The 24816-nt window shown below is 36.2% G+C and overlaps 3 protein-coding genes across 5 annotated transcripts in view; all 3 read left to right on the top strand.

Annotated features, from left to right (window-relative positions):
• The first annotated feature begins 77 nt into the window (after positions 1-77).
• Dpm1 (Dolichyl-phosphate mannosyltransferase subunit 1) lies at positions 78-3025 on the top strand. The gene is made up of 5 exons (XM_073091995.1): positions 78-248; positions 335-545; positions 1228-1418; positions 2254-2337; positions 2744-3025. Exons 1-5 carry the CDS (start codon positions 121-123, stop codon positions 2877-2879), a joined length of 750 nt encoding a protein of 249 aa, XP_072948096.1. The 5' UTR covers positions 78-120; the 3' UTR covers positions 2880-3025.
• Positions 3026-4979: 1954 nt separating this feature from the next.
• Positions 4980-9210, top strand: LOC140756454 (uncharacterized). Its single transcript, XM_073091968.1, has 4 exons — positions 4980-5285; positions 6923-7102; positions 8076-8142; positions 8729-9210. The coding sequence occupies exons 1-4, from the start codon at positions 5026-5028 to the stop codon at positions 8954-8956; spliced, it is 735 nt and encodes a 244-aa protein (XP_072948069.1). The 5' UTR covers positions 4980-5025; the 3' UTR covers positions 8957-9210.
• A 1023-nt stretch (positions 9211-10233) lies between these two features.
• The window catches only part of LOC140756634 (heparan-alpha-glucosaminide N-acetyltransferase), a 36041-nt gene continuing 21458 nt past the window's right edge, over positions 10234-24816 (top strand). Inside the window, exons 1-10 of one of the 3 annotated variants that reach the window (XR_012103907.1) lie at positions 10234-10623; positions 14535-14754; positions 15942-16065; positions 16662-16838; positions 17359-17530; positions 18739-18812; positions 19537-19670; positions 20346-20513; positions 21001-21224; positions 21824-22850. Coding sequence is in view for 2 of the 3 variants with exons in the window: in XM_073092180.1 (XP_072948281.1) it covers positions 10377-10623; positions 14535-14754; positions 15942-16065; positions 16662-16838; positions 17359-17530; positions 18739-18812; positions 19537-19670; positions 20346-20513; positions 21001-21224; positions 21824-22002 (1719 nt within the window). In the remaining variant the exon portion in view is untranslated. Of the gene's footprint in view, positions 10624-14534; positions 14755-15236; positions 15363-15941; positions 16066-16661; positions 16839-17358; positions 17531-18738; positions 18813-19536; positions 19671-20345; positions 20514-21000; positions 21225-21823; positions 24567-24816 lie in introns of those variants that run through there. The other 2 variants (XM_073092180.1, XM_073092181.1) reach the window with 2 other exon arrangements.

The raw sequence follows: 24816 nt of genomic DNA, 5'->3' as shown, positions 1-24816 counted from the left end.
CCATAACTGATTATACCCAAAAATATATTTATTATTTTGGTCACTGTGTCACATTAATTTAGTCGTCATCGTTGACTCCTATTGATGACATTGACAACACAACAAATTTAATTTGACAGCATGGCGGTATCAGGAGCAGATTCTGAAATTATGAAAAGCGATAAATATTCAATATTATTACCGACTTACAACGAAAGGGAGAACCTGCCGATCATAATATGGCTTATAGTTAAATATTTGGACGACAGGTAAAGTAGCAAGTAAGAAAATAGTGTTTCACAAAATGTTGATTTTTGTGCTGCATGTTTTAGTTATTTTCTTTTGTTATTTCCAGTGGATACGATTATGAAGTGATTATAATCGATGATGGGAGTCCAGACGGTACGTTGGAGGTGGCTAAGCAGCTGCAAATGTTGTATGGAAGCAATAAAATCCTTCTGCGTCCCCGAGAGAAGAAACTAGGTCTTGGTACAGCGTATATCCATGGTATGGAACATGCGACAGGGAATTTCATCATTATAATGGACGCAGATTTAAGTCACCATGTAAGTATGCTCAATGTACTTGAAAAATTATTACTGTCCTCACTGTGTCATTGTTATAAAAATATTTTAGGATATAGCCAAGTACTAATAGATAAAGTTCGCATATCCTCAATAACATTACAAGAAATATAGACTTAATCACATTTTTTTCATCAAAGTATTTATATAAGGCACAATGAATAACTTCTACTTCAGGTGGTGAGAATCATGAGCAAGTGATAAATTTTCTATCTGTTAGAATCACAAACCCATTATTATAATTCTAGTGACCATGGGTTTCTAAATGGGAAAGTTTTGGTCACATCACTACCTGAACAAGTGTGAATTAGTTGACTTCACACACATGAGAACATTCTTCACTAAACTTTATATAGCTGATTAAAACATTTTATTATGTAACTGGTACTCACGATATGTGTTTTTTAATTTCTTTATTGCCGATATTTCAACCCATTTGCATGGATCGTGGTCACAGCGAAACTGTGGTGGTGGGGAGAAACCGTTGACAAGTACTAGTGGTAGATTAATCTATCTACCCTACGTCTAGTTCGTTTTTCTTTTCTAGGTTTCATATCACGACACACAACACTAACAGTATCCTTAATAAAATGTCTCAATTCTGCGATAATTTTAGTCTTAAATCATATATAGCTGTTTAAAAATCAATAATTATTATTTGCAGCCAAAATTTATACCAAAATTCATAGAACTACAGAGAAAGTATGACTTCGACCTGGTCTCCGGCACAAGGTACCAGAACGGAGGTGGTGTGCACGGCTGGGACTTCAAGAGGAAGCTTATATCCAGGGGAGCTAACTTTATAACTCAGTTATTGCTAAGACCTGGGGCTTCTGACTTGACTGGGTCTTTTAGGTATGTATCATCAACCAATTACTGTCCCACTGCTGGGCGCAGGTCTTATCAAAGTGGAAGGGGTTAGGTCATAGTCCCACTCAGGCCAAGTGAAAAGTGGTGAAGTTTACACACCTAAGAGCTTTTTTTAAGAACTCAGGTGTGAAGGTTTCTGTATGATGTTTTTCTTTACCATTAAAGCTAATAATTAATTTTGAATACACATAACTTTGAAAAAATAAGTAGTATGCCTGGGATTTGAACCTGAGACCCCCGATTGAGAAGATAAGTTTCAACATACTAGGCGATCACTAGTATCGCAGGTCATCTTATCTGAGGCACTCATAACTTAGCCTAAAATTCTGATAATGGCTTGACTGGGTGCTTGAATGCTGAGGCTAGCAGTCTTTACTATTTTAAATTTACATAAGTGAACATGCCCAACGCAGCAGATGAGCATGCAGTCCACCTGATGGTAAGTGACTACTGCCGCCCATGGACATCTAATCTATCTAATCAACCTCAGATAGAATTCTATATTCCTACCTGAGGTCGGCCACAGATGCGCCGCTACCCCTGAGAACTAAGCTGGAACGCCTCGGAAAAGTATGTCTTCCTTACCACACCCTTCAAAATGGAACACAGCAGCACCCAACACTGCTGTTATTAGACAGAAATAGGTGTGGCAGTGGTGCCGCCGGAGTCGAATCTCAAAGGGTTCTATCACCTTCAACTATCTGCGCTATCTCTGACTAACCCTGCGGTTTAAATTATATTGGCCACTTGTGTTGTGGCTGCCTTTGCAGTATTAAAGTTAAGGTTATCAATCAATAATGATTGGTTGAATTGATTCCAGGTTGTACAAAAAAGATGTGTTACAGAAGTTAATAGATAGCTGTGTCTCCAAGGGATATGTATTTCAAATGGAGATGATTATTAGGTAACTATACATTATTACAGAACTTCACTTACATAGCCTAATACTGTGATTTAATTATATATCATGTAACGAAAAGAAAATAGTTTATTTTTAATTATTGCTATTTACTCATTTTTACCTCCAATTATGTCAGTAATCATAACTAACATATTGCTAACATTTTTTGTATGTTTAAATATTATCTTTATACTATCATATGTATGTACACCAAAAGTTCGAAAAAAAATAAAGAAGAAAATAGCGCAAGCTTTAAAATTTTAATCCCCTTTATTAAAAGATTCTACATTCTACCATGTAATTTTTTTCAACTAACTTCCCAAAGGAAGAGAGATTATGTAGTTTTTCTGTATAACGTTTTTTTTACACAACTTGTGTGTGACTGACAATTATAAATTGTATCTTTTAGAGCGAGACAGTTGGACTACAGCATAGGCGAAGTTCCTATAACCTTTGTGGACAGAGTGTACGGAGAATCGAAGCTTGGTGGCTCCGAGATCATACAATTTGCTAAGGCATTACTCTACTTATTTGCAACTACATAAGTGAACATGGCAATTCCACTGCGGCAACACCAATTTACACTGATTTTGGCTTTAACATAATGTTACAAAAACTACACTTTGGCTACTAGATTTGTAATTTTATACATTGTAACTTGATAAAATAAACAATTTATACATAGATATAAGTCGCCTTTAAGGACTTGTTCCTGTCACGCGAGTTTACGTCGGCACGCGTGAATTAATGCTGCAGTCTTCGACCGAACGTGATAAGTTATACATTGATGTAAATCGCCTTTAAGAGCCGTGAATTGACTCACTAAAGTCTTCGCGACCACATACGAGCATGTGAGTATGGCATGCATGACAGAAAATGTACCTATGAGAGGATAGAATGCAAGAAGTATGTATGTGGACCAGATCCGCACGCGAGTACCAACCCGTGTGACAGGAAAAAGGACCTTACTCTATTTTTCCTTTGTTTCGCTTTTCAACTCGAACTCCTAGGCAGGAAGTATGTATGTAGATAGAAATATAATAATATAATTTTATTATTGTCTTAAATTTGATTGATCTTTGCTCAACACTGAAATACTGCTACTGCTAAGTAAATTGTTGTTTTCTTAAGCATTATCTTACCACCATCCTTACTAATATTATAAATCCGAAAGTAACTCTGTCTGTCTGTCTGTCTGGTTGTCTCTTCTTCACGCCTAAACCACTAAACCGATTTTAATGAAATTTTGTACAAAGATAGTCTTAGACCCGAGAAAGGACATAGGATAGTTTTTATCCCGGAAATCACACGGGAATTATCTATTATCTTTTGAACCAAAACAATCGATTATTTTCATATCATAATCGATTATATGTCATATTATTTTCTTTTAAACGCGGGCGAAGCCGCGGGCAAAAACTAGTCTAGCATAAAAATATCACATAATGCATCTACTATTTTATTATTATTAAATTAATCAATAATATTTGGTAATAATTATAATTATCTGCCAGATCATCACTCAAAAATAAATTTATTTTAATGTTAGCATAAGTATATAAAATATAAAAGCTTATATTTTAATAAATAACTTAAGTACATAATTCTTATATTTTATTTTCCTTTTAAAGCCTAAATTATATACTTTTTCATATAATTCTAGATTACAAAATATATTCTAGTCCGCTCTGAAGTTGTTGCGCATAGGTTTAGTTAGCATATACACCGTAACGTAAGGGCACACTAACGCAGCTATATACCCGTGGGGGAGAGTGGCCAGCGGACGGGTGCCCGGGGGTCCCGCTCTTTCTGCGTCTCTAATATCTACAATTTGCTATTTCGACGCGACTCGTTTCTATATTCAGAGCGGACTAGCAGTTTGGCGCGGATTCTACCATGATTATATTTTTCTATAGAAGTCCACATAATATAGTTTATTGTTCTATAAGAATGCCCCTAGGTAAAGCAATTATGAATACACTTTAACAATATTTACAGAGAGACCTTCATATGATCCGCACCCATTTACTGCTTACATGAAAACATTAGCCGTAAACACCTTTATTTACACAAATGTATCTTGTCTGCATCATTGATTAAAACAATAGGAATTTAACGGTTATACAGTATTATTTATAGAGAGTTAGCGTAATGCCTATTAACTACAAAAATAATGAAAATTTATATGGTTTTTCGATAAAAAAAATGGACAAGGTTTTTCGATATTATTTTCTTAAAACTCTGTCATTTGATAGCTATAGGGGCGTACAAAATGAATTGGTCCACCATATTGGATGTAGCATGACGTCACTAAGCTAATACAGAATCATTATTATTTATCAAAGTTTGGGGTTAAATCATTTAAGCGACTGATGATTTGATGATGCAGAATGAAGTTACTAATGTGGCGCCCTCTACTCAAATAGGAAAACCTTAAAGGATTGGTTGACCTGCACTAAATAAACCATATAATACCTAAGTACCTTCAATCTTGCATATTACCAACCCATCTAGAAATTGACATACTACTAATTATAAACTTAACATAACATAACTTTAAAGACGTCGCCTTAACTACAAATACGCAGTATATTATTATAATAGATGTTTGAACAAGTGTTCGTAAATTAATAATTAAAATAATAGCCAATATTTCATTTCATTTTATTTCAAAGGTCGTCGAAGTCAGACATGTACAAATTAGCATTTATATTTTTGTTTCTAGCATTTTCCAATGCTAAAAATATTAAAAAGGACCACGCTCTAATAAGCCCCGATTACGAAAAGTCAAATGACGAATTTCAAAAATTGAAAGTTTGTTTGGCGGACCCGAAAGAAACCTTGTGGGTTTTAGATATTATCGATGATGACCTAAACTTTAAAGAACTGAGATCAGCTAACAAATTGGACAACCGGGTATACAGAGAAACTATGGCTCCGGCTATTAAATTGTAAGTTTTTCCTCAGTTTTTGTACCTACAAGAGATATTTTAAACGTACAAGCCAGATTTTTACCACGCTTTTATTAGCTTGAGCTGTATGTATGTAACGGAGTTGTTGAACTCGATTTTTACCCACTTGCAACAGTCTGATTAATTTAAAATTTTGAACAATTATCAAGAACCGATGACAATACACAATTTTAATAATTTTATACCATTCTCCTCATCAGGATCGTTAGGAATCAAGATTAACGATTTTCCTTGTGCGATTTTAGCATGGATTTTAGTTTTTAAACTATAATTATTTAATACTTAACCATTCCTTAATCACTGTTAGGTATAGTCCGCGTCAAACTGCTAGTCCGCTCTGAAGTTGTTGCGCCCAACTACAAGCATATATTCCGTAGCAACGTAAGGGCATACTATAACGCAGCTATGTGCCAGTGGGCGAGAGTAGGCAGCAGACGGATGTCTGGAGGGGTCTCGCGCTGTCTTCGTCCCGCTAATATCTACAATTTGCTATTTGACGCGACTCGTTTCTATATTCAGAGCGGACTATCAGTTTTGCGCGCACTATATATTGATTATATTCTGCTAGATTTTCTATGTTCCAATTTATTAATTGTATTTATATTCACAGCTCATTCATAGTAGTCCGGTCAATTTAGACATTCCAAGTTACATAAAGTCCCAACAAGCTGAATTTCTGTGAAGTTGTTTAAAACATAATTATAAACAATGTCTCCAAGTTCCCCATCATTCCCGTTTAAGGAAAAATTTTTATTCAAGGTCAAAGGTCAAAAAAATGAGGTTTTCGCGATTTTCAGCAAAACGGTAAGTTTTATCATAAAAGTACGTCAGACAAAAATTGTAGATCATAAAATTATCTATAAAAAATGTATCAATACTTTTTTTCTTTCGAGCCACCGTTTCTGAGATATAACGATTCAAATAGTTATAAAAGTTGTTATCCTTAATTATTTTTTCCTTAAACGGGAATGATGGGGAACTTGGAGACATTGTTTATAATTATGTTTTGAACAACTTCACAGAAATTCAGCTTGTTGGGACTTTATGTAACTTCACCCTCATTTTTTGGTCTAAATTGACCGGACTATAGATATTTTGTTGTAAAATTAATAAGCGAACAGAATTGAAGTGCCTGCTTTTGAACTGGCATTTTCAAACATCATTCAAACTACGAGATTGGTTTAACAAAGCTTGTTCTTTCTCTCAGTTTTTTTTGTAAATTATTTGCCTATCTCAGTTTTATTTATGTTCTTGTTTTAATAAGCCTAATCGATTTTAAATATAACATACTTTACTAACAGGCGTAGGTACATATTATTATACAAAAAATAATAGGTATACATAAACATTTAGACCTAATAAAAAAATATATACGGTCGAATTGAGAAACATCCTCCTTTTTTGAAGTCGGTTAAAAATCATTTAGATTTCTGCATTACTGAGGAACAAACCCAGTTCCCTTTGCACGCCATTATGCACAGTTGCAAAAAAATAATACAACTTTGAGTCTGCTTAAACTCCTATGATGTATGAGATATGAGACTCATGCCCAGCGGTAGTACAAAAATAGGTTGAATATATCATATTATTTAATTGTCGAGATTTTATGATTTCAGTTCGAAACAACAAGAGATACTGAAAGAAATACGTGACGAAGATAAAAAAACGGAAATTACAAATCCAAAAACAAATTCAACTGCAACATCAGAAAAGGAGAATAAAAACAAGGATATTGCAGAATATATAACTAAGTACGACGTGAAGAAACTCCTTTATAAGATGGTTAATAAATTTATGTAAGTGTTTTTTATTTAAATTTTTACTTCCAAACATTATTTGAAAGGTCACAATTATTCCTAGCTTGAAGTATTTATTTGTTTTAGTAAAAGAAATAAGCGGTAAGGAAGACATACTTATTATTACTTATCCAAGCTTAGTCCTCAGGAGGTCCTTTGGTAGGAATCAAATCTTATCTGGGGTTACAGATTACCATGGGTGACAGTAGCCACTTATCATCAGGTGAACTGCATCCTCGTCTGCTACTCTAATATTATAAAAAGGATGTGGATGCCGGCTGCCTTGCGTGGTGACCATCTAAGTGGTAACTCGTCTGTGACGGGCTTGATTTAAAATCCGTCTTCTGTTAGTGCGTCACAGATGTCTAGCGACCATTTACTATCAAGTAGACTGCAAGCTACTTCAATCCTTTAAAAAAATCTACATCTACAAACTAATGAACGACTCAAAAACATTCAGACCAAAAGTATTTCATATGAAAAAGAAAACTTTTTATCCAATTCCTTCCAATTCAATCCTTATAAGGTTTGGCATAAGAAGCCGATGGATTGTCTCTTTGACTTTAATTGAATTAAAAATTACAAATCAGTGATAGCCTAGTGGTTAAGAAACTCGGCCTCTCGATCGAGGGGTCCGAGGTTCAAATCCCAGGCACGCACCTCTGATTTTTCAAAGTTTTTTGCGTATTAGAAATTAATTATCACTTGCTAAACGGTGAAGGAAAACATCGTGAGGAAACCTGCATATCTGAGATTCTCAAATGTATGTGATTGTAAAGTCTACCAATACGCACTTGGCCAGCGCGGTGGACTATGGCCTAATCCTTCTCATTCTGAGAGGAGACCCGTGCCTAGCAGTGGGACAGTAATGGGTTGTTGATGATGATTAATGATACAAATTCTCATAATTTACGGTACATATTCATGTTGTTAACGTTTTTGTTATATGTAGTTATTAATAAGTTTGTTTCAGTTTGTTCTATCAAGGGGAGCCGACTTTGAAATTACATTCCTATGATGATAGCAGGATTTCCGTTAAGGTAAGAAGCCCAATCTAGATTTTAGGGAAGTGTGTTATAAAAACAATAACTTCTAATAACTTGATACGATAAAAAAACCCTATTTTAGTTTTATATTTTATAAGGGCAATTTTTAAATATTGTTTAAGTAACAAATAAATATAATATGGTGCAACATCGTCTTATTGTCATAAAATTTAGTCTATGATTGAGATGTGTTGAATGCGCCATAGTGAAATGTCACTACTGTCATAACTGTCAAACCACAAACCAAGATGACTTTTGGTCGTATGCGACACACCGTTTCGTCATTAGCACTAAAGGTCCGGCCACACAAAACGTTAGAGCGCTATATAGCGCTGAACTGTATTGTGAGTTATTAGTAAGTGATCACCAGAGTCAGTACGCTACTGCAAATGTAAAGCGTTTGCAAAGTTTTACACCTGACGGAAATCTGTGAAAAAAATACAGCACACGACGGCATAATGCCCGACCGTGGTACCAATATTTTGTTGCATACATACATATAATAAAAGAATCGCAATAATTTATTGATGTTCGTTATCAAGTGTTTCAGCTGTCTTTAATCTGAATCCTCTGTTTTCAGTTATATTTCAAAGGCCAATACACGTCACTAGTAATCAGGTACAAGAACCAGAGATGGCATTACTTCATCAACCCGCCGTCTTCACTCCCTCGCTGGTTTTATGAGAAGCACGAGAAGGTGACGCACAGAGGACGAGCAACCTATGTTCAAATCCCAGATAAAATCAAAAACGAGTTTTATGTGAAGTTCTTTTACTTGCTCAATTCGTTATTGAGCTATGCTATTTGATTTTTTACTTTTTTATTACTTTTCTATAATATTTTTTCGTGTCACTTATTCACTTTATTGCACTTTGTAACAACTTTATTGCACTTTCAAACCTACGCGTATAATTGCCGCTTACTGTCGGCCCCGATCGTGAAATCGCTCTGTGGCGACCTCCCGCTACTCGTCAAGAGATGCCACGAGTATTCTGAATCACGCAATCGAAGTTTTCTAAACATCTTGCACAAATATAAGTTCCGAACTGAGACTGTTGGAACACAACCGCTCCCCGGGCATGATCACTTAGCCCAGCGGGAAATTTCCGTTTTCCAAACTACAAATACTACTACAAATACGCGTACTAAATTAGACTACACACAGCGTAATGGCGGATTGTCCGTTAGGGGTAAAAAAAGTGAATTTTCATTATAAAAGTAGGGGGCTTCCTACGTCATGTGCTGACAGCGGTTAACTATTCGCTTTGGTTTGAACGTGCTATTAGTTCAATTTTCTCCTGAACTTATATTCTTGTTATTATTTATTCTTCCTTGTGTTAAAACTTAGTTAACACCTAAGCATTTCGTTTGTTTTTGTCTAATTTTCAATAAACTTTAGAAATTGCAATCGCTTTTATGTTTTGCCTGTTCAATTATCTATATTATAAATATATAGGAATAAAATATAATTTATTTTCTCTATCGTGTTAAGCTCGTAACTTATATTGATAATATTATGATGTAACAAAAATAATGTAATATTAAAGTAATACTCTTTTTTTGGATTCTTGGCAACGATGGCAAAAACCAATTCTAATTCAGGCCCGGATGTAGAGATTAACCGGGGCCCAGGTCTTGCTTCAGTAGAATCGAGTGGTAATAAGAATAGAATAAGAATAGATCTACCACGTTGGATTATCTTGCATTCTGCATGTTTATGAACCCTATATTTTTAATAATTTTATTTAGGTATTAATATAAGCCGTTCACATTAAGTTAGGACAATCGTTTCTCCGTTTGCCAACTGATAGATGTTAAAGTACATCCTAAACGATAAAATCGCATTCGGTTTATGATAGGTAAAAACGAGCCCTTAGTTATATAGTAATGACACAGATAATAAGAAAATGTTAACTGTACATATATTATGTTAAAATTAAGTTAAAAAACACCACATTTTATCCTTGAATAATAATGGGAGATTAAAATTATTATGGTAACATATAATATTTTTTTGCAGTGTCATTTGCAACTCATTCAATTTACGTTCATTACACAAATGTTTAATCTGTGGTTCGATTTATCATTCATTCATGTGATGATTCACATTCACGTTGACAGTTCACGATTTTGCAATATAGTCTGATTGTTTTGCGATTTTGCAAGTGCTTTGTTTAACATTGTTATAAAACTACTTGGATTCTAATGTAGTGAAAACGATCCTGAAAATGTTGGGACAATTTGAAAACGTGGGTGCGTTTATACGTCACTGCGACAACACTACGCTCAGATACGACCAGGCTTGTTTGCAAATTACAACAAATGAAACGATATCTTTCTGGAGCCAGTACGAGGAGTGTGAGGATTGCATGCTGTTGAAGACACGAGAGCTTCCCTCTTCCGGTGCTATTGTGTTGGAAACAATAAGTCCCTTGCGTTATGCGATCAGGAATAACAACGGAGAAATATGCAACGGTAAGGCTTTATTTATATATTGCCCTTTGTTCTGTTTTAAAAAAAAGAAACAAAACCGGTTGTGAATCCTTCCCGCCCTATTTAAATTTAGAATTGTGCGTTTAAAAATGGAATTTTATTGAGACAACTTTATTTATTAAAAGCAGTCGTATTTGTATTGTAATGCGATTTGTTATCTGTGGACGTTTGACTGGGTCAAATGACTAATAAACATCAGATAAGGCCAGGAGGAAATACAAGCATAAACAATACTCGTTTTTGTGTGGTCTGGAGTTATGTTTTATTGTAATAGGCATGTTGCTAATCTGCCAAATATTACTAAATGACACACACACTCACACTGTATGCTTGTGTGAAACTTAACTTTCCATGCTTGTGTGGGCTTTGGACTGTAAGCCATACAATCTTTGAAGATAGTAGAATCCTCTCTGGTTTGACTCCGGCAGCACCATTGCCACACATTTCTGCCTAACAGTAGTATTCAGTGCTGCTGTGTTCTGATTTTAAGGTTGTGATAAGGGAGAAGTACTTTCTCAGGCATTTCAACTCTGTCCTCATGGAAAGCAGTGCAACTGATTGATTGTAGGTAGTATTCGAATCTTATCTGAGATTGATTACAGATGACCATGGGTGGCAGTAGCGAATTACCATAGGATTGCTTGCTCATTTGCTATACTTGTATGAAAAAAGGCTTGCAAGTTAAATATTTCAAAATCATGTGAAAATCTTAGCCTTGGTGTGGTGTGGGAACCTTGGAATAAAGAAAATATACAAAAATGATTAAATAAAACACTAGCTGACCCGGCAAACTTTGTACCGCCTCAAAATCTATTTATCAAATATATTTCATATAAAATATAGCCTATGTTACTCGTGGATGATGTAGCTTTCGAATTATGAAAGAATTTTTAAAATTGTTCCAGTAGTTTTTGAGCCTATTCATTACAACCAAACAAACAAAGTTTTCCTCTTTATAATATTAGGTAGATATGCAAAGTTGTGTAAAATTCATTGAGGCAAATAAATAAGTATTTTTTGCAAATACATACACATAAAACTTGAATTTTCTTAGTGAAGTATAAGAATGAATAAGTCATCATCATCAACCTGTTATTTTCCCACTGCCATGGCCATGTATGTCTTGGTAGACTTCACATATCTTTGAGATTTTTTTAATAAATCTCTGAGGTGTGCAGATTATCATACAATGTTTTCCTTTACCGTTTAAGGAAGTGATAATTAATTTCAAATACGCAAATAACTGAAAAATCAGAGGTGCGAGCCTGGGATTTGAACCTCAGACCCCTCGATTAAGATTCAGAGGTTCTTAACCACTAGGCTATCATTGCTGATAAGACTGAATAAGTGAAATTGCAATATTGTAAATTTTTATTACATTGTTTATTGAGAAGTTATTTGTTTATCAATCTGAATATATACTTAGCTACTTGTTATCTCAAATGTTTTTGATTTTGAACAGTCATTACATTATGTTTATCTGCTATCTTTGCTACAAAGTATTATCGTGTACACAAAGGATTGGAGTATGTTATGATTGATAACTCTGGTGGGATTTACAACCCGAGTCATAAAAATTAATTTTATGTGATAAGACAAAGAAGTGCAGTTTCAGAGGACGCCGCCTTCATTATATGATTATTTAGCAGTTTAAGTTAGCGTAAAATTACTCATTAGTCTTATAGTAGGCTAGATTGTAATTAATATAAAGTACCTTATTACTCATTCGGTACTTTATACATGCAAAAAAAAAAAAAAAATTAATAATTGCAAAAGATCTGTTCTCATTCTCCATGCAATATTGATATTAATTAGCTTAATAGTTGTTGTCAACCCTTTCCTGTCCTATTGATGGGTATGGATCTCCCCTCAGAGTGAGAGGAATGTAGGCCATAGTCTGTTACCCTAGCGTGACTTGGTAGATTTCACGCACACTTCAGAACATTTCTAAGAACTTTAGACATGATACTCGTTCCTCACAGTTTTCTTTCACTGTTTAATATGATAATTAATTTCTTCTACATATAACTTAAAAAATCAGGGGTGCATGTCAAAGACTCAAATCACATGCCTTGCTATCTGTGGGAGCTAGGATTGAGTACCATTTATAAGTGTCTCTCTTCCCACACCCTTCGAACTAGAACACAGCAGCGCTTGACACTGCTGTTATATGGCAAATATCATTAATATCATTTACCTTCAATACTTTCATTGTTAATTCTAACATTTTAAATAAGTTTTGACATGTGTAACACCTGTAAAGGTAGCATTTAATTGAACTTTATGTATTGTTATTGACCTATTGTACTAAATGCTTTACACAACAAAATAAATAAAAAAAAAATATAAAGTTGTTGTAGTTGCTTGGTTTAGATCTTAAATATCAACATCAGTCAGTTAAGACAAATCTTAAATTTTGAAATTATATCTACATTACTGCCCTCAGCAGTAACAATCTAGGTTAGACATAGTTGTTGAATGCATAATTGCATATTTATATTAATTGACCTACTTTATGTAACATGTTTTTGTTTTTGAATTCAAATTGAAGGTAGTAGAACTCAATTTTCAATGACATAGCTACATTGTTTCTGTCTTATAGTAGATGTAATCTTCTTATATGATCAGCTAGATTGACTGAAGATCACACCTTAACCATTTCTTATCCGACCCTCGTGGCAGAGCGGTTACCATACCAGTCTGACACGCAGATGGTCTAGGGTTCGATCCCCGGCCAGACAGATATGTAAATGATGAATTTAGATTTCTGTTTCTTGGTCTGGGTGTTTGTGTATTTGTCTATGTGTGTGTCCATGGCACCCACAACACAGGGAACCATAGTGTGGGGCTGTGAGTGTAGAAAGTGTTTTTTTTTAATGAAACTGAAATTGTAAACAAATATGTAATTCTCCTAATAGTAACATTACTAAGTAAGTGTTCATTGCCACTGGGGGAAAATTGTGGCTAAAAACCTTATTATTTCGCACTGATGGGCACAGGTCTCTCCCACATCTAGAGGAACTCTAGAGTGTATCTACACAGAGAGTCCACACAATGTTAATTTGTCTTGATGGAGTGGATGATGAGTTATTGGCCAGCCTGTGTTAGATGTTTTTAATGCCTTAAAACTGTATTAAAGAGATATTTTTGAATAACCGGCATCAAAGGTTTAATGTGGCCTTCGAAACACAGAAGCGCTTGAAATTTAATCACTGAAGTAAAATTAACCTTAGGTTTGTAAAAACGTGTATAGTCCGCGCCAAACTGCTAGTCCACTCTGAATAGATATTAGGGGGACAAAGACAGCGCTGGAGGGGTCCCGGCAACCGTCCACTACCCGCTCTCGCCCACGGCGGCGTTAGTATACCCTTACGTTACTACGGAATATATGTTTGTAGTTGTGCGCAACAACTTCAGAGCGGACTAGAAGCTTGGCGCGGACTATACCTTGTGGCTATAGACGCATCGCTATCCGTGAGCACTAGTTGGAATGCCTCCATGCCTCTGCCTTACCTGTTCAAACCAGTCGAAGTAGTGTATAACCAAATATGATCTCTTTTTTATAATATAGGAGTAGCAGACGAGCATGCACTCCACCTGATGGTAAGTGGCTACTGCCGCCCATGGACATCTGTAATCAACCCCAGAGAGGATTAATTTTTCTTCCTACCAGACGTCGGCCACAAATGCGCCGCTACCCCTGAGAACTAAGCTGAAACGTCTCGGAAAAGTCTGTCTCCCTTACCACACCCTTCAAACCGGAACACAGCAGCGCCTAACACTGCTGTTATTATGCAGAAATAGGTGTGGTGGTGGTTCCGCCGGAGTCGAACCACAAAGGGTTCTACCACCTTCAATCATTGTAATTCACTGCTAAACAATATCTCACCCAGGCACGTACGCGTTCAACGAATTCGGCCGCTACGCGATCGACGTGTCCACCGTGGTGAAGGAAGACTGCCAGCCGCGGATGACCGCGGAGCCGGACGCGGCGTACCTGCCCATCCTCACAGCAGTTGTGGTGCTGCTCTCGATGGCAACCCTCTGGTACATCGTCAAGGGGATCGGGAAGCGGGTGGTCGCCGGGCGGCTTTACGCTACGTATTTTGCTAGGTGAGCTTTTTTGAGCTACTTATGACTTTTACCAGTGAGCTACTTATGACTTTTACCAGTGAGCTACTTATGACTTTTACCAGTGAGCTACTTATGACTTTTACCATTGGGCTACTTATTACTCTTACCATTGATATACTTATGAACTTCGGGTATGCGATCACAAACGTCACAGCTAAAAGTGCGACAAGAGGCAAATTATGCTACAAATTTACAAATTATTTGCTGATGAACTCAGAACATCCTAGGATTGTTTAAAAACGTCCGAAATAAAAGTACTACAAAACGCAAAAAATGCTACAATTTTTCCAATGGTCCACTAATTAATTTTGGACATCTTTGTATCACTTAAAAACGTCCAAAATAAAAGTGCTACAATTTCGCAAATGATCTACTCTCGAAACATGTAAAAACATAAGACCCAAAACAAAATGGGAAAAATGCTACAACTTTACAAGTACACTAGTATAAGTGTCGTCGGACACGGCGTACCTGCCCATCCTCACAGCAGTTGTGGTGCTGCTCTCGATGGCAACCCTCTGGTACATCGTCAAGGGGATCGGGAAGAGGGTGGTCGCTGGACGGCTGTACGCTACTTATTTTGCCAGGTTAGTGTCCCTGTGTCACTTAAATGCCCCTGGTAAAAGTGCTACAAAACTCAAAAAATACTACAATTTTGCGAATTGTTTGCTAATGGGCTCGGAACATGATTGGATTGTGTGGTGAGTGTATCATTTAAAAGTATCCTAGCCGAAAGTGCTACAAAACGTGAAATGTGCTACAATTTCAACATTTATCTGGTAATGGACTTGGGACACCTTTGGATTGTTTATAAATGTCTAACATAAAAGTACTACAAAACGCGAAAAGTGCTACAATTTTTCCAATTGTGCACTAATAAATTTTGGACATCTTCGAATCACCTAAAAACGTCCGAAATAAAAGTATTACAAAACGCAAAAAAGTGGTATAAAATAAAATAAAAAAGTCACCAATTGACTTTTAATAATACCATATGACAAGACAAGAAGAATGACAAGACTACCTAAAGTTGCTATAAAAAACACATTGATCATTGCTGCAAATTGTGTATATAATAATTATTTATTTTTAAAATACGACAAGATTACAGTCATACTTTAAAATTTATAATTGTATGAAACATTAATGATTAAATATTGTTTCAGAGAGGACAATGAACTCGGGTCAGAGACGCGAGTGCTGACCACCGAGGCGAGCGTGCCGCGGTCACCCACACGCTCCAGGCTGCGCTCGCTGGACATCTTCAGGGGATTCTGCATTGCTCTTATGGTATAGCTTTATATCTTTTTTGTAACGGAAAATGTTACGTGGCTGGTTACCTTAGGATAATAATATCGATATACAGGGTGAATCAAATCTGAAACTACCGAAAGAATTAGCGAAAAATGCTGAAAGGAGTTACGAGGCTGATTTTGTATAAAACTAAAACTGCATCATTAGTTTTTTAAAATATCTTTTCCCTAGCCGGGAATTGAAAATCGATCAAAATCGAGTTCATTTTGAAAATCGCTTATAAGGATTAAATTCTGGAAAGTAATGATATACGTATTTGCAGCGTAAGACGAGGTTGCGCGCATCGATGTAATACATTTTTGTAGTATTTACTTGCGTCCGTTGGTTAGATGCCGACTAAAAATTTATTGGAACAATTAAAATATATACATATCTTATAATCAAAGATTGAATCTTATAATCAAGTACGAAGTTACACTTCTTTGATCAAATTGAAATTTGATCAAAGAAGTGTAACTTCGTACTTGTGTATACATACACATACTTTTTTTTTATTATTTCCTAATTTAAAGTTTGTAACACCTGATTATATATCTATTCTTTGTAAATGAGTTATTCTTTTTTATTTCCAGATATTCGTAAACTCCGGCGGCGGCGGCTACCGTATATTCTCTCACGCGGTGTGGAACGGCATAACGGTGGCGGACGTGGTGTTCCCGTGGTTCGCGTTCGCGATGGGCGAGGCGCTGGTGCTGTCGCTCAACGCCCGGCTGAGGACCTCGCTGCCGAGGCTCAGCGCTCTGGGGCAGGTCGGTTTCATTATTTATTTCTAGATTTTTTTTATAATATGGAGTAGCAGACGAGCATGCTGTCCACCTGATGGTAAGTGGCTACCGCCGCATGGACAACTTTAATCAACCCTGGAAAGGAATATATTCCTACGTGAGTTCGGTCACAAATGCGCCGATATCCCTGAGGACTAAGCTAGACGTTCCAGCTTAGTCCTCTGGGGTAGCGGCGAATCTGTGGCCGATCTCAGGTAGAAATATAATCTTATCTGGGGTTGATTACAGGTGTTATTATCAGGTAGAATCCATGTTGTATTGAAATTATTAATAAAATATGGCTCGCTTTGACTACAGATGTCCAGGTGCAGTAGCCACTTACCAGTAGTTTGGGCTGTGCGTTGATAGATCACTATGTCAGTCACTCACCTTTGAGTTATATATCATATAAATATTATAAATGCGTATTTAATATATTTAATAATAAAAAAAACATTTATTATAATCTCAGTCATTATAATAATACATTAATTTTACTTTCCAGATAGCCCGTCGTGCGCTGGTGATGTCGTTGATCGGCATATGCCTGAGCTCGGTGGACGTGTCGTGGTCCAACGTTCGACTCCCCGGCGTGCTGCAACGTCTCGCTGCGATGTATTTCATTGTGGGGGCGTTTGAATGTGCCTTTATGCGGACCAGCCAGAATATTACCCCAGGTATGTGTATTAAAGGAACCTTTATGATGTTTAGAAATTAATTATCACTTGCTAAACGGTGAAGGAAAACATCGTGAGGAAACCTGCATACCAGAGAGATTTATAAAAAGAAAAATCTCAAAGGTATGTGAAGTCTACCAATACGCTCTTGGCCAGCGCGGTGGACTATGGCCTAATCCTTCTCATTATGAGAGGAGACCCGTGCCCAGCAGTGGGACAGTAATGGGTTGTTGATGATTATGATGTAATTCTGATGGCACCACGGTCACACTTATTTCCGTGTGAAATAGTGCCCCCTCAAAGATGTTTGGTAAGGTGGATTTCTCTGTGGTTTGACTTTGGAGGTACCATCGTCACAATAACCTGAATATTAAGTGCTGCTGCGTTATGCTTTGAAGAGTGTGGGAAAGGGACATCAGACACGTTCCAACGTAGTCTTCAGAAATAGTAATGTATCAGCGGTGAAGTCAAATTTCAAAAGTGTTTTTTTAGGTTCAAGTGATAGAACCATGTGACAGATGGACAGACAGTGGAGGCTTAGTAATAGGGTTCCGTTTTTGCCCCTTTTTGGGTACGGAATTCTAAAAATTAACTATTATTTATACAGGTCTGTACATACATGTGGGAGAATGCTTCATTTCATATATATAAATATTCCGTTTTTAAAATCACATGATATTAATTTTGAACTACCGCTCCGTATTAACAATTGGCTACCTGTATCATGGTATAAAAAAGGGGCGCGCAACTGTCAACAGATCAGAAGTTGTCCAATAGTGGGCACGGCACGGTGGTGCTCTGAACTGTTTGGTGTTTTGCTTGGGTGTTATTGTTACTGTGGTGGCATTAACGCTTATTCGTTTAATTATTTTAACTATAATTTTTATAAATATTGGTTAAATTAGTTGAATCGAAATACCATTGTAGATCTACCTACCGGCGCGCCCACATACATTCCTTGTATTCTTTTATATAATATTATTTTACGGTAATATGACAATATTAGACGTTGGTGCTTTTTGACAATATTTTGCAAATTCCTCTAGAGTTCCTGATGTTGGGGGCACCTCTAAATTTATTATGTGCTAAATAAAATTTTGTGTGTGTATTTGTGAACAATAACAGCAACTTTTTACAGATATTCCGATAACAATACGAAAAAAAAATTTTCACTCCACCCTACTGTACATACTGTATTATATTTGCAGGTCGTTCGTTGTTTCGTGATATCGCCGCTGGGTGGCAGCAGTGGTTGGCCACCATCTTGCTTGTTACAATTCATGTGAGTTTTCGTGGATATATATATAAGGTTTTTATTAAAATTTATGAGCTGAATAGATACAGGTTATTAACAAAGTGATATACATATACTTAATATTTAAAATGAACAATATATTGTACAGTATACAAAAAGTTACACAAAATAAAAATGTATGTGTGTATTTAGATATTTAAGTAAGAATTTATACTTATTTGGTATATTTAATTAAAAAATAAGAATGAATGTACCAATGTGTACACACAAAAGAAGTGAAACAATTTGCCACAAGTATTACAACACTTAAAAAATTAAAAATGAATGGCGAGTAATGATCATATAGCATATCGAAAAGAATGAAATATTTAATATTGCTCTGTTCATTGATCTAAATATATATAACTCAAAGGTGACTGACTGACATAGTGATCTATCAACGCATAGCCCAAACCACTGGACGGATCGGGCTGAAATTTGCCATGCAGGTAGATGTTATGACGTAGGCATCCGCTAAGAAAGTATTTTGATCAATTCTACCGCCAAGGGAATAAAATAAGGGATGAAAATATTACTTCGTAACGCGAGTAAAGCCGCGGTCAAAAGCTCGTTTAACTACAAAACTTGCGCTATTTATCGCCAACTTCATGGTGTTGATTTTAGATGTCGATGATGTAAAAATTCTCTGCCATTATTCTTAAACACGCCATCAGAAGAATTACTTCAAAAATGAATCTCTTAACCCTACCAGGTCTGCATTACGCTAACGGTGGCAGCACCGGGCTGTCCCCGAGGGTACCTTGGTCCGGGTGGTCTCCATCGCACTGCTCTCGGTGACTTCTCCCTCCAAAACTGCACTGGTGGTATCGCTGGATATATTGACAGGTGAGGAATTTAGTATGGTTTCGGTCTAGAATATTTTGTAAGCCGTAGATAGTGGCAAATCGGTATGTAACCATGATTTTAAGTAGTTATTACCATGGACGTGGGTTACTGACTCTCAAAAATGGTAAAACAAGTATGGTTGAACCTACTTCTTAATATTCAAATTATTAATTATTTTAAAGATCGGTAGAAACCTTTCTGCCTCACCTATTTCTGCCTCAGAACAGCAGTGTTAAGCGCTGCTGTGTTATGGTTTGATGGGTGTGGTAATGGAGGTATACTAATCCGAGGCGTATCAACTTGTTCCTCAGAAACCCATCAGTAATCGGATTCTGCTAAAACTTATATAGAGTTGGTTACAGATGTCTATGGGAGGAAGTGACCACTTTCGCCACATTACTTTTATCAATCTATACTAATATTATAAAGAGGAAAACTTTGTTTGCTTCTTTGGTTGTAACGAATAGGCTCAAAATCTACTGGACCGATTTGAAAAAATCTTTCACCATTCGAAAGCTACATTGTCCACGAGTAACATAGCCTATATTTAATATGATATGAAATAAATTTGATAAATAGATTTGGAGGCGGTACAAAGTTTGCCGGGTCAGCTAGTCAAAAATAAAAAGATTGTTATTTGTTTCTTCAATATATTAAAAAAAATATTTATTTCAGAATGATCCTAGGTTCGTCCCATCTCTACCAGGCAGGGTCCTTCCGCAAGATATACAAGACGATGGAGCCCTACGACCCTGAGGGTCTGCTGGGCATCCTCTCCGGGGTGCTCCTGGTGCAGGCTGGAGCTCACGCCACCAGGATCATGCTGGTCTACAATCATGCTCGGTGACTGATGACTTATGAGAAACCCACAATAATTATAAATATGTTTATTTTGGGTACAGTCCGCGCCACACTGCTAGTTCGCTCTGAAGTTGTTGCGCGCAGGTGTAGTCAGAGTCAATGCGGTCGAACATAACTACAAGTATATGCTCCGTAGCAACGTAAGAGCACACTAACGCAGCTATGTCCGAGTGGGTAGCGGAGGGTGCAGGATGGCACTTTGCTGTTGCAACGCGACTCGTTTCTATATTCAGAGCGGACTAGAAGTTTGGCGCGGACTATACAAAGATATTATTGTTGTTTAGGCATACAGTAATCTCCCACTTGGCTTTGAAAAAGATGTGTGTTATTAAGTTACAAATTAATTTTGTTTACATGCAAAATATTGAGAAAACTTTAATAGCGCGATTCAGGACTACTAGTAACGCCATCTATTGACGTTTAGCGGAAATCACACAACATTATTAATTATTAATTATTCCGTTTACAGAGCTCGCATAATGCGCTGGGTATTCTGGTCGATTGTGTTCGGCGCTGCCGGTGGCGCCCTCTGTCTGTTCTCAAAGAACGGTGGCCCCATCCCGCTGAACAAGAACCTATGGTCGGTCTCCTACTGCCTGGTCACCGCTGCGATGGCGTTCTTCATCCAAGCAGTGCTGTACTTCGTGGTCGATCTGAAGACTAAGTGGGGCGGTCGGCCGTTGTATTATGCTGGTGAGTGGCTTAAATATTATATGTATGTAAAAATGGGGCTGGGCATCGATTATAAATTGACAAAAATGTCATAATATCAGACATGTCAGAAAAAAACACATCAGAGCATTTTAATAGTGGTTTAATTTAAAAAAAATGTTATTATTCCTTGAAAACTCCTCTATCAAAATACTCAGATTTTTCTACATAATCTTATATTTCTCTATAACCTATATTATATATAGGAAAAATTGCTTTATGTTATTTTTTTCTGGTTTGCAACAAAACTTCTTAGAGCCAAAATTTTAGATGATTCAATTTGTGACTCTTAACTGTTTTTATAAATCTGCGTGCGGTGGATAGTTTGCCTAATAGAAGAAATAAACATTTTGAAAAATGGCGGATGAGGGACAAATTAAGATTTAGGCTTACAGTAACCCAAGAGTTTTTACATCCCTAAAATAAAATTGCGTCCTCTGACTGTTGCTAACCAAATGCAACAACATTTATTTTGTCTATTTGCAATTGTACTGTTTGTTGCAATTTTCCTGAATAAAGTATTTTCTTTCTTTCTTTCTCTTATTATTTCAGATTGAAATATAGTAACATTTCATCCGCAGGTCAAAACGCCCTCTTCCTGTACATCGGCAGCATCCTCCTGAAGAAACACTTCCCGCTGTACTGGCACATCGTGGCTCCCACCCACGCTCAACTGCTAGCCACTCACGCAGCGGCCATGCTCATGTGGTTAGCCGTGGGCGTAGCGTTGTACAAGAAACGGATCTTCATCACGTTATAAGACCAGTGATATTGTTGGAATTGGATTTGAAGATCTTGTTAGCTTAGATTTTCTAAATTTGACACGGATTGTACATGAATATTCGGGGAATATTTGGAATAAAAATTGATGATATAATAAGACTAAAGTCTCGAAGTCGGTAACTAGATGGCGCTGTAACTATTTTACCAACTCAGTCCGTTAAAACTGACGCGGGTGCACGATCGCGTGTTTGTATCAAGAAATAATATAAGCAACGCCATAAGACAACACTTTTTTGATAATAATATAGAGGTAGCAGGCGAGCATGCTGTTAGTATGAGTAGATTCCTACTCGAGCTCGCCCACAGGTCGCACACACTGCTACTCTTGATAACTAAACTGTGGCCGACTTCAGGTAGGATTATGTAATACTATCTGGGGCCAGATGTCCATGGGCGGTAGCCACTTACCATAAGGTGGACTTTATGCTCGTCTGCTATTCATATATTATAAAAAAAAAAAATATGCTAGCCGAACTACATCGTCTCGGAATAAGATAAAATGCTCTTGGTATGCTCTGAGCATTGTATCTTAATCTTATCTAGGCTGAAATGGATTTTACGAGCCTTCTAGTGATCTGAAATATCATAAATATCATTCTTAAACTTCGTAATGAGACCTATAAGGGCTTGATGGTAAGATAAGGGCTGTGAGAATGATGGACTGTAAGCAATATTCAAATTTAATGTACTCCTGTAAAAGGACTGTTATTGTAATACTTATAAATGTAAGAACCCTACGTGGTTCCACTCCGGAGATACCAGCGGCACACCTATTTCTGCCTAATAACAGCAGTGTTAGCGCTGCTGTGTTCAGATTTGAAGGGTGTGGTAAGTGAGACATACTTTTCCGAGGCGTTCCAACTTAGTCCTCAGGGGTAGCGGCGAATCTGTGGCCGACCTCAGGTAGGAATATCTAATCTTATCTGGGGTTGATTACAGATGTCCATGGGCGGCAGTAGCCACTTAGCATCAGGTGGACTGCATGCTTGTATGCAACTTCTATATTATCGAAATGTGAAAACATTATTTTTTTGTACCGTCGAAAAATGGGAGGTTATGTTCAACGGAATCTTAATCTATTATCTGCTATGCAAAGATAACTTATTAATAACATTTCAAGATTAAGATGCTGTATCATAGGTGTTACTAAAGGAATGAGACCATAAGGAACGTATCTTTTTTTCAAAAATATTTTTATTTCTACTAACATACACTCACACTCTTTTGTTTTTAAACTATATTTTTATTTGTATTATTGATAACGTGTTTAAATGTATTACCATTGAGGGAATTAGCTGATATAATCTGTAAAGTTAACTTCGATTTCATAAAAATAAAATTAAAGTAAGAAATATTATTAAATAATTGGATTTTCTTATCAAACAGTGCGAAGTTATAGGATAACTTGTTATAAGGTATGCTTTTAATAATATTATTTAATCGATTTTGTACACTAATACATAATATTTGAAACGAAATTGACTGAATCGATTGTATTATGTTGAAAAACTTAACTACTTTCTAGGCTAAAATAAGCGAAGATCAACTCTAATTGATCGTGATAAATGTATAAATTCGATCTTGCTCATAAAAAGGTGTCCCATTTTCAAAAGATCTGCCCGTTAAAAAGACATTGTTGGGTAAACTTTCTACTTGCAGAAGTAAGACAATCTGCTATGAAACTTAGTATAATTAAATTAAAATAACTTAACGGTCCATTATAATCGTGACATGGTAAGGTAAATTGGGGTAATAGCGCTAGGGTAAAATCGTGTAATTAAAGTTACAGATAAAGGTTTGTTTACATTTGCAGACAGTGAGCGTATCAAGCACGTACCGTGGCAGATAAAAAGTATTATGGACAACGTGAATGTGTATTTATTTATTTATATCTTCCGTAACACAGGCACGCAGACGTGGGCCCTGTATGTTACAATATTGTATAAAAAAATTGTCTGTTACGGCCCGCGTCTGACACGTCTTATGTCTGTTTTATTATATAAACTGACTTCATTTGGTATTTTTTTAATTGGCGAAATAATTATGAAAATGAAATGTGCCTATGAGCCATATCGCCAAATGAGTCCGCAAAATGATTTAGACTGTTTTACCTTAGTAATATTATTCCAATTTACCTTATAAATAAGATAACACTGTATTAAAAATATAAAATTTGTTAGTTAGTCTTATATTAAAACAAAATGTATATTAGGAAAACCAGATTTTTATATATTCAATAAAATATTATTTTCAAAATTGTGTTGCTGTCTTTATTTTCTTTTGATTTAGTATTTGTAAACGTGAAGGTTGTCAAAAATGGCCAAATTTGAAAATGACTGTGTAATATTGTTTTTTTTTTTCAATTGTAGTAAGTTTCTATGTTAAAGATAATTTTTTTGTTCAGTTCTTGCTAGGAATTGTATTGCCAGTTTATTTTATGGTATTAGATATATTATTTTAAGTTAAGTGTCACCATGTAATACAAGCAATTACTTTATCTCCATACTAATTACTTTGAAAATAAAAGAGGGATTAATTTCACAGCTGTTTTATTTCACAAACTTTATTATAGTCCGCGCCAAACTGCTAATCCGCTCTAAAGTTGTTGCGAGCAGGTGTCGTCATGCAATTTGCTATGGCGACACGATTCATTTCTATATTCAGAGCGGACTAGCAGTTTTACGCGGATCATACTAAGGCTCTGATATCTGTCTGTTTGTCACCGAGATCTGTCTCTTGAACGTTAATAGATAGATACTTGATTTCTGCAGTGTTTATTATTTTGCCGCTA

The sequence above is a fragment of the Epargyreus clarus genome, unplaced genomic scaffold (assembly GCF_041222505.1).
Source record: "Epargyreus clarus isolate Ecla_fem2 unplaced genomic scaffold, WU_Ecla_fem_2.2 ptg000035l, whole genome shotgun sequence".
Classification (NCBI taxonomy): Eukaryota; Metazoa; Arthropoda; class Insecta; order Lepidoptera; family Hesperiidae; genus Epargyreus; species Epargyreus clarus.
The sequence above is the reverse complement of the archived record's forward strand: the minus strand, read 5'-3'. Positions and strand labels throughout refer to the sequence as shown.

Bases quoted from the DNA above. Each gene is read 5' to 3' on its own strand.
- Dpm1 (XM_073091995.1), top strand. From the start codon at position 121: ATGGCGGTATCAGGAGCAGATTCTGAAATTATGAAAAGCGATAAATAT. The intron at 1,419-2,253 runs GTATGTATCATC...AATTGATTCCAG, and splicing joins GACTTGACTGGGTCTTTTAG to GTTGTACAAAAAAGATGTGT. The intron at 2,338-2,743 runs GTAACTATACAT...TGTATCTTTTAG, and splicing joins CAAATGGAGATGATTATTAG to AGCGAGACAGTTGGACTACA.
- LOC140756454 (XM_073091968.1), top strand. From the start codon at position 5,026: ATGTACAAATTAGCATTTATATTTTTGTTTCTAGCATTTTCCAATGCT. The intron at 5,286-6,922 runs GTAAGTTTTTCC...TTATGATTTCAG, and splicing joins ATGGCTCCGGCTATTAAATT to TTCGAAACAACAAGAGATAC. The intron at 8,143-8,728 runs GTAAGAAGCCCA...CTCTGTTTTCAG, and splicing joins ATAGCAGGATTTCCGTTAAG to TTATATTTCAAAGGCCAATA.